Below are 9,874 nucleotides of genomic sequence, written 5' to 3' on the forward strand. Positions count from 1 at the left end.
TTAACATCACGCCCTCGTCTTCCTCGCGCAGTAAGGTAAAGATAGGGGCAGTGATGTCTCAGATCTGCGATAGTATTATTATAGATGTTTAGGACAAATAAAGGAAAACCTAAAGCTTTTCAAAAGGCGATGTTAAGTAGAAATAGAAGGGGCCCACCTGGTGGCGGTGGCTGTGCAGGGCTTTAACGCCAGCACTAAGGAGGCAAGAGCAGGTGAATCACTGTGAGTTCGAGGCCAGTCTTGTCTACAAGGCAATCTCCAGGACAGTCAGCGCTACTCAGAGAAACCCTGTCTCAAAAAACAAACAAACAAACAACAGCACCCCCCCACACACACCCAAACAGGAATAGTAGGGAGCCATTCTGCCATGCATCAGGGTGCAATTCCCAGCACCACCTGTTGGGAAGCTCCACCCAGCCTTGCTCCTCCCATTCCAGCACCTGCCCCCCCCCAGAAAGCCTACCAGCGGTGGCTCCACCCCCCCAGGGGCATTTAAAGCTTCCTCCTCGTGGTTTCTCTTCTTTCCCTGGGACCACCCAGGAATGCTTTGCTCAGATTAAACCTGAATTTATTAATTCGGCCTGATCTGATTTAGGCGGAGAGACTTGATGCCCGGGTACAGAAACCTTTCACCACCAAATAGAGAGAGAGGGAGAGAGAGGGGGGAGGGGGGAAAACTGAAGATTCCTGGTGGATGAGAGGCGATGCAAAAGAGGCGACATTTGCCTGAAGAGAGTTTCCAGGTCACGGTGCTCTGATGGGGACCCAGGAAGAGTGCAACAGTAGTTTTTGGGAGTTACGGCATCAGATCTGGAGTCTGCTCTCTCCCCTCTCCTCTCCTCTCCTCCCTCCCCTTCTCCCACTCTCTGTCCCTCCTCCCTGCTTCCTGCCTTCATATGAGATGTCATCTCTCAGATTCCAATTCCTGCCCCCCTGCCTTCGTGGCTGTTGTGGACAAATAGCCAGCCCTCTGGAGCCATGAGCCAAATAACCTTTCTTCCTTAAACTGCCTCTGGTCATAGTAGTTTTTCACAGCAACAGGTAAGTCCCTACTACAGAGTCTAAGGAAGCCAAGATAATGAAGTTCATGGGCCATAGAGAGAAGACAGTTAACCAGAGAATGTTCTAGAAAACTCTATGGACAGGTGGCCCTGATGAGTGCATACTTGACACTCAGAGGGGCGCGGGGTGGGGGTGGAGGGGAGCAGGAATCACCCAGAGCTGAAGAAAGCAGTATCTAAGAGAGGAGAGAGAGGAGTGGTGCTGGACAGTGTCCGTATCAGTAAGCAAAAGCTACACAGTCCCCCTTGCACTAGATCGTACCCTAGATGCTTCAGTTAATCCAGAGTTCACCACAGACCCACATGAAAACACACTGTGAAACCCCTAGAAGATGCTGGGAAACCTTTGTGAGGTGAGCCAGAGATCTTCAGTTCCCACACAAAAGGTGCAGTCCATGAAAGAAAGAATACCGCTTGAGTGCTAGTAACAATTTCTGATGGTAGAAAGGCATGGCTGAGGACATAAGAAGGCAAGTCGTGGACTTGGAGAAAATGTATGGAAATCTCATATCTGAGAAATGACTAGCATGCAGAGTATACAAAGAACTATCAAAACCTCAAAACTATGAATGTCAACTCAATTAAAGTTGGGCTTAAGATTTAAGCACATTCTTAAATTCAGTTATGAAGTTTTTAAAGATTGTTTTCATTTTCAAAAAGATCTACATAGAAATGTTACCAGAGTAATAATAAATAAATATGCTAAACACCATTGATTACTTTGGAAGTAGATGTTTCTTAAAAAGAAAACAACCTATGGTTTGACCATTCTGTTCATATGTGTGTGTGTATACATATGTGTGTATGCGTGTATATACATGTGTGTACGCATGTGAACATACACATCCATACAAAGAGTGGTACAGGCATTCAGCTTACATTTGCTTCAACTCTCAAATCCTAAAAACCTTTCATTGTGATGGAGTAGTTGAGGACTGGAAATGAGAGGTTTTGCTTAAAGCATCCCACTGGGGCAGTGGCTGAAGTAAAGGGTTGACCACATCTTCATTATCGCAGAAAGAAAGGGCCTGTTTGCAATAGAAAGGGCAGATGCATTCTTCCTCAAGCCTGACTGGTGATTATGGCATTGATAATCTCTTCCCCAGATAGGGGATAAGACAGCTATTCTTTACCCATCCCTTGCCCCCTTTTCACTTCCAGAAAGAAGGGCTTTCAGGTAAAGGTTTGGTTTAATAATAGTGTGGTTAGGTCTGTCTGTTTCTCTTTAGACTGTACCCATTTCCCTCTCTTTAACCCCGAGCATGCCAATTAGGTCTAACCACACTGAGTCCACTTGAGGAAAGATGTTCCCTTTTTCACTTCTATGAGAACAACTAAAGGTAGCATTTTCTGAACACTAACTGTGAGCCCAGCACTGAGTGGTGGTTCCTGTTATGTGGTGACTTGGCTGGGCATGCTTCTTCCAAGTTGTTTGGAGTGAGGTTTACATTTAAATCAGGGCATCAAGCAAAGCAGATTGCTTTTCAGGATGTAGGCAGACTGTGGAAGGCCTGTGCTGAATGAAAGGCTGACCTCCCCTGGAGGAGAGGTCTTCTCCAGCACACGACCTTGGGATCTCATTGAGAACGCCAGCTGTTCCTGGTTCTAGAGCCTTTAAAGTCTTTCTTGAGCCTTTTTCCTGCTGGTTTCCTTTGTCAGGTTTTGGGTTCCCCAGAACTCCTAGCCGTGTGTGCCAGTTATTTAAACTCATCTCCCAAAAGCGTAACTATGATAATTACGGTCTATAAATCCTATGTAATTATCTTAAAGACATTCTTCTAATTTTCCAAATACCCTTTGAAGTCTTAAAAAGTATTAGCATTGCATGGGTTAAAAAAAGGGAGGCTGGAGTATAAGGCGATATGTTCAAGGTCTTCCAGAGAAGACACAGCAGAGGCCTGCTTGTAACTCAGAGTTCAAGGACGGAATTACTTGGCTGTCTTGACATGCTTTGACCTTATTGATGTTGATCCATAGATGCACCAGCCATCTGGCGTCTGACTTCTACCCAGATGCTTCCCTCTTGGGAGACTTTTGGGAGTCCACTCCAGGGGCAGAAGCACCCACCCATTTTTGGAAACTGAGACATGAAGCTCGCTTAATTCATCCTCAGAATGTAGGTCCTTCACTTCACCTGCTTCGTGGATTCTACAGGGTTTGTCTCACACAGCAGATGCCCACATGCACTTTTCCTCTTCATCACACACTGGCATGCTTGGGGAAGACCCCAGCACATTACAGTTACGGTTGGATCAAGGACAAATCAACCCCTTGGAAATAGAGTTCTTTTCTTTCTTTCTTTCTTTTCTGCTTGTTTTGTGTTTTTTGTTTGTTTGTTTTTTTTTTGTTTTGTTTTGTTTTTTGTTTTTTGTTTTTTTTTGTGACAGGGTTTCTCTGTATTGTTTTGGAGCCTGTCCCCTGAAACTCAATCTGTAGACCAGACTGACCTTGAACTCACAGAGATCCACCTGCCTCTGCCTCCCAAGTGCTAGGATTAAAGGTGTCCACCACCTCTGCCCGGCTGAAACAGAGTCCTTCTATCCACTGCCTGTAACATAGTGTGCCATAACAAATAATGTAGAAGGGACAGCCTACACAACATCATAGTTCTGAGGGCTAGAAGTCAGACCTGCATTTCTTCTGGGCCTTTCTCTTTGGCTTTCAGGTATTTATTCCCTCCCTACGGGGTGTCCATCCCATGCCCACATTTCTGCTTAGGTACACAGGTCCTACTGGATTAGGACTCATTCTTACTGTCTCCTTTTAACATTACCATTCCCTTAAAGGCTCTGGTTCCAAACACAGGTGGTTGAAGTTTTGAATCACACATTTTGCAGGGGCAAAATTCAGCCTGCAATACTCTCTGATGCTCCAGGTGCCAGAGTCTAGCTACACCATCAGATCCCTGGATACTGGTATTTATACACAGGCCTTTTCTGTCTGATGGACCCTTCAGACTTCCTGTCAGTTTGGCAATATTTCCTCAGGATTAAGCTACATTGACCAAACGTTAAAGGTATGAAATCCATTCAAATTCTATACACTGTCTTTATTCATTGGTTATGAAGACCAACCAGAATCATGTTGAACGCTTTTGTAGAAACTGCTTCATATTCTTAGTCTATAAATTACATAACTACTCATCAAATACTCCCATAACTCACTAAGCAAAGTACTCTGGATGTAGAGGAGCATCATGAAGAAGACTTCAAAAGAAAATCATACAAGACTTTAAATCTTTGCTTTTTTTTTTCTAATATGACCCCAAAAGAGGCTGTGGTTGTATTGGTCAACATCCCATAAGGACCATCCTTACTAGAAAGGCTAGAGAACCTCAGAAGCCACATCTGTCTTGTGTCTCTCCTACTCCAGGCTGCTTTGACCCAGGCACCAATATTGGGCCTAGCCTGGAATGCTTAGAAAAGGGGGCAATGAGCTCTGGACACAAACACAGGGAATTATTGTTAGGAACCAGTGAAAAATGCCCTAAAAGGGAGTGTGTATAGGGAGGTGCCACCCTCCTCTGCATCTCTATGGGGCTCACAGAGCCCTCTGTGCAAACTCACATCCCTATTTTCAGATCTCATTTCCTGGCAGCTTGCTCTTAGGTCATTGTGATCCATATTGGAGGCTATGCAGGCTTTTCAAGCCCAAGGATCAGAAAATTTATAAGCAGGTAAACAAGAACTTTCGCTTTATATCATTTATAACTATTCCATAGAGAGAGAAAAAAATGAGTAAAGAGTAAAGTGCACACGGGAAAAATAACTTGGTATTTTTAGGGAAAATAAAACCTGTAGGGAAAAGAAACCTGTGTATGAAATGTGGTCCTCACTTCCCTGTCTTCTTATCTTTTGAGCATTCAAGCTTAAGTGTGGATATCTATAGCTGAACTTGAAGAGTAGGAGGAGCGGGAAATCGATGGGGATCACAACCTAATGCAAGCTTTTTCTGAATTGCTTAGCACTCCACAAGAGGCTAGCTCAGTATGGATGTTTGGAGTCAGCAGAAAGAGCAGGAGGCATATAAGCCTGTGACTGATGGCTGCCATCAGTTATGTGTCAGTCACTGCACTCCCCTGAAGGCCTAGCCAATCTCCCCTCATTTTACAAGCTCTCAATCATATTCATGAAGTCAAGACTTCAAATGGAGCATGATTATAGCTGTAATCGCTATTCCAGGTAGAACTGATTTGAGTGAGGCAGGATATCCACACCGGCTTAATTTCTTTAGGGTAATGATGCGAATCGCAATGAGGGGCCAATGTGGATGTTGCTGATATAATATGCAATAATTAATGTGGTTTAAGCATGCTGCTTCATAAACAGTTTTATTCTACTCTCTGTACTAGTATTTGGGCTCCATTTTCTCAACCCTTTTTCCCGCCTGTCTTTTTCACCTATGCAGCAGAATATATAGGTTCTGTTAGCCCAGGCTAGCCCACACCTGTTATGTAGGTGAGGATGTCCTTGAATTTCTGGATCTCCCTGCCTCTACTTCTCCAGTGCTGGGATAACAAAGTGTGCTACCACACTGAGATTTATGGGATGGTGAGGATCAAACCCAGGCTTCCATACACTCTAGGCAAGCATTCTGTCAACCGAGCTATGTTCCCTGCTCCAAGAGTGAGTTTAAAAAAACAAAACACACACACACACACACACACACACACACACACACACACAACCATGCTCTTTGCAAAGTTTGTGAAAAAAAAGGAAGTGGAGAAGAGATCTCTCTGCCTATTTCTTCTCTCCCCTGTCGCCCACATCCCTCCCTCCCCACTTGCTTGTTCTTACCACATTCCCACTTTCTGTGGTTTTACCATTCTTGGAAATGAATTAGCATTTCCAGACCCAAACACAATGACGGTAACACAATGATGGTAACAATCCGTGTTTGCTGATGATTCCTTGTGTGTCAGGAATTGAATTGCTGTGTACTTCACCTGTCTGATCTTATGGTGTTAAAATCCTGGTTTGTTCCCTGCTTTACAAAGGCAGATGGTTAAACTGTTCATAGGATCAGGCAACTCACTGGTCACATAGCCTCTGTTACAATTATTCAACACTACTAATGTAGCAGAAAACAAGTCCAGATGAGACAATGTTTCAAATGCTTTATTTATGAAAGCAAGTCGAATTTAGTTCATGGGCTACAGCTTGGCTCTTACTGATTTAGAGCATTAAATAAAACACTGGAAACAAACAAAAACAAATAAACAAACACATACAGGCCTCTAGTATTCTGTAGGCACTTGGTACTTTTTTTCTCACCATTTATTCTGTTAGGTTGATGGTTCATAAACAGGTTCCCAAGTACTGCGCCTCTGCCTCACTGCGGTAACAATCCAGCTGGGGTGATGAGACAGATGTTATAGAAAACAATAATATTTATGTATTATACATACATACATATAATTGTTTAGCAGGATCTCACTATGTAGTGCTAACTGGCCTAGAGCACACTATGTAGGCCAGGATCCCCTTCAATTTAGCATTCCACATGCCAGCCTCTGCTTCCTAAGTGCTAGGATTAAAAGTATAGTTAAAGGAACTGGGTGAAAGGGGCAGTTGTCACAGAAGAAAATGGTTGGTGGTAAGTGAAGGAAAAATAGAGGACTTTAGGGCTGGGACCCCAGAGGCAGGAGAATGCTCTAAAAAATGGTCAAAGCAAGCTAATTACAACTGTTGGTCTGGCAAAATGGAGGCAGTAGTAGGTGTACTGGCTGGTTCTGTGTGTCATCTCGACACAAACTGGCATCTTGAGAGAGGAAGGAGCCTCATTTGAGGAAATTCCCCCATGAGATCCAGCTGTAAGACATTTTCTCAATTAGTGATTGATAGAGGAGGGCCCAGCCCATTGTGGATGGGGCTGACCCTGGACTGCTGATCCTTGGTTCTATGAGAAAGCAGGTTGAGCAAGCCAGTAAGCAGCTCCCCTCCATGGCCTCTGCATCAGATCCTGCCTCCTGGTTCCTGCCCTGAATTTCCTTTGGTGATGAATAGCAATGTGGAAATGTAAGCCAAATAAACCCTTTCCTCCCCAACTTGCTCTTTGCTCATGGTGTTTCACGCAGCAGTAGAAACCCAAACTAACTTTGTGTGCTCCGCTGGCCTAGAGAGCAGGTACAGTCTCGACATGCAGAACCATGCCGGTGAGTTCGTGGACCTGTATGTGCCTCAGAAATGCTCCACGAGCAACCGCATCATTGGTGCCAAGGATCACGCATCCATCCAGATGAATGTGGCCGAGGTTGACAGGTGCACAGGCCGGTTTAATGGCCTATTTAAAACCTATGCTATCTGCGGGGCCGTTTGCAGGATGGGCAAGTCAGACGATTCTATTCTCCAATTGGCTAAGGCTGATGGAATTGTCTCAAAGAACTTCTGACCAGAAGAGATGGGAGAATATTTGTTATAAATAAAAGTGAGACAGAAAAAGAAAGAAAGAAAGGAAGGAAGGAAGGAAGGAAGAAAGGAAGAAAGAAAAAAGAAAAGAAACCCAAATGAAGACAGTAGGTGAAGATACTATCTGGGTGGAGAGCTGTGGAAACAGATGATGAGGTGGTGAGGGAGAGAAAGAGGAGCCTAGCTTGCATTTTGGTTTCCAGAGATGGTGTTCTACTCTGTAGAACATGTTCCTGGGAACTTTGAGGATAACATTCACGGGGTTCAGCAGGCATTTGTTGAGTGATTTGTAGGGTAGCTGGGCAGAAAAGTGACATCTGAAAGTTAGGATCAACCACAAGGGTAGGTCAAGCCTTAGACTAATTAATAACTTGAGGTTGGAAGTCTGAGATCAGTGGTTCTCAACCTTTGTAATGGGGGTGACCCTTTAATACAGTTCCCCATGTTATGGTGATTACCCCCAACCATAAAATGATTCGTTGCTACTTCCTGTCATTTTGATGCTGTTAATGAGTTGTAATACAAATATCTGATATCAGGATATCTGATCAATGACCCTGTGAAAGAACTGTCTAACCCAAAGGGGTGGACCTGCAGGTTGAGAACCGCTACACTAGAGGTCAGATCGGTCTGTTTCTAAGATGGCTCCTCAATGTCCTCCCTAGAGTGGGGACACTGCATCCTCACGTGCCAGAAGAGGCCGAAAGATAAAAGGGCACAGGGCACACCCCGAGTCCTTTTTATAAGACACCAATCCTGTTTACAAGGACTTAGCCCTGAAGGTCTAATTACCTCCTGCAGGCCCCACCTCTTAATACCCTTACAGTGGGTCTAAGGTTCCCATATGAACTTTGCAGAAGACATAGGTTCGAATCACAGGAGTGATAGAATAAAAGCTGTCAAGGGTGCTTGCTGATGTCTTTTCTTTCCCCCCTCAAGTGACTTACTAATTTCATTTTATGTGCATTGATGGGTGTTCTGCCTGCATGTCTATCTTTGTGATAAACTGAAACTGAGTTGTGAACTGCCATGTGGTTGCTGGGAATTGAACCCAGGTCCTCTAGAAGAGCAGCTATTGCTCTTAAACACTGAGCCATCTCTCCAGCCCCTTGGATGCTGATGTTTGGAAGAAAAATTATAAATAGTTTTAATTGTTTGAATTTAGGAGAGCAATAGGAAAAGTCTGATACATTAAGGTAGACTCAAGAAATAGGGTAAACCTGGACTTGGTCAGACTGTTTGTATAAATGGAGGTTTCTCTTCCATCCTCCATTTCCTGAATACAAACTCAGAGGCTTACTATTAATTATGATTGTTTGGCCAATGGCTCAGACATATTACTGACTAAGTCTTAAAATTAAATTAACCCATTTTTACTCATCTGTGTATCACCACATGGGCATGACTTCGTGGTAATATTCTGGCATCTAACTTCTTCGGCAGCTATGTGGCATCTTCTTGACTCACCTTCTTTCTCTTTGTATCTGTTTGGATTTCCTGCCTAGCTACATCCTGCCTGGCTATTGGCCAAATCAGCTTCTTTATTAACCAATGGTAATAAAACATATTCACAGCATACAGAGGGGGCATCCCATATCAAGTTAGACACTGGTCTTGAAAGCTATGGGTTCTAAGAAATGGACAGATGTAAAACGATTCTGGATGAAACCAGAAGGTCCACAGAGCCATGCTGGGATGTAGCCAGAAACTCTGGAGCTTCTCTCCAGCTCCTTTCAATATTATGCCAACAGAAGTTCTATGTAGATAGGTGCTATGGTTTGGACCTGGAGTGTCCTCCCCAGGCCAGTGTTTGGGAGGCCTGGTTCCCAACCTGGTGCTGTTGGGAGGAACAGAGACTTGAATAGCTGGTATCTTAAAGGGCTTTGGATCACTTGAGGGTTACTCTCAGTTGTTCCCCCCCCTCTTCCCTTTTTAGAAAAGTTATTTCTTTTATTAATTATTATTGGTCTCTGGATGCAAAAAGATCAATGAGGAGACAACTTGGTGGAGTGGGTTTGGATCTTCTAACCTTTACAGTTGAACCTTCTGGCCATCCAACTCAGGTTGTTTGGCTTGCTTAGCAAGTACCTTTGTCTGTGGAGTCATTGTCATCTTTTGTCCCCCCCCCCCTTTCCCTCCCTGGCTGTGAGGTGAATGCATTTTCCTGCTGGCTCATCACAGGCTCAAAGCAATAGTGCCAACTGATGACAGATAGACTAGAAGCTCCACAATTTGAGCACAAACCACCTTCCTCTTTATAACAGATCCTCTCAGGCTCTTGTCATATTGACAGCTAACACATTGGGCTGTCTCACAGCATTTTTTTAATATGGGGGGGGGGGAAGAAAGCCCTCAAGAAAAGAATTCCACAAACCTCTGAAGTCTAGAAACTTCTCCCTAATC

At 44.1% G+C, this 9,874-nt stretch overlaps 1 protein-coding gene across 1 annotated transcript; it reads left to right on the forward strand.

The window, feature by feature from the left end:
* The first annotated feature begins 7,202 nt into the window (after positions 1–7,202).
* LOC127213568 (40S ribosomal protein S21) lies at positions 7,203–7,498 on the forward strand. The gene has a single exon (XM_051174014.1). The coding sequence runs from the start codon at positions 7,203–7,205 to the stop codon at positions 7,452–7,454; it is 252 nt and encodes an 83-aa protein (XP_051029971.1). The 3' UTR covers positions 7,455–7,498.
* Positions 7,499–9,874: the final 2,376 nt, after the last annotated feature.

This window comes from Phodopus roborovskii, unplaced genomic scaffold (assembly GCF_943737965.1).
Source record: "Phodopus roborovskii unplaced genomic scaffold, PHOROB, whole genome shotgun sequence".
NCBI lineage: Eukaryota > Metazoa > Chordata > Mammalia > Rodentia > Cricetidae > Phodopus > Phodopus roborovskii.

Excerpts from the sequence above, each read along its gene's own strand:
- LOC127213568 (XM_051174014.1), top strand. The coding sequence starts at position 7,203 with ATGCAGAACCATGCCGGTGAGTTCGTGGACCTGTATGTGCCTCAGAAA.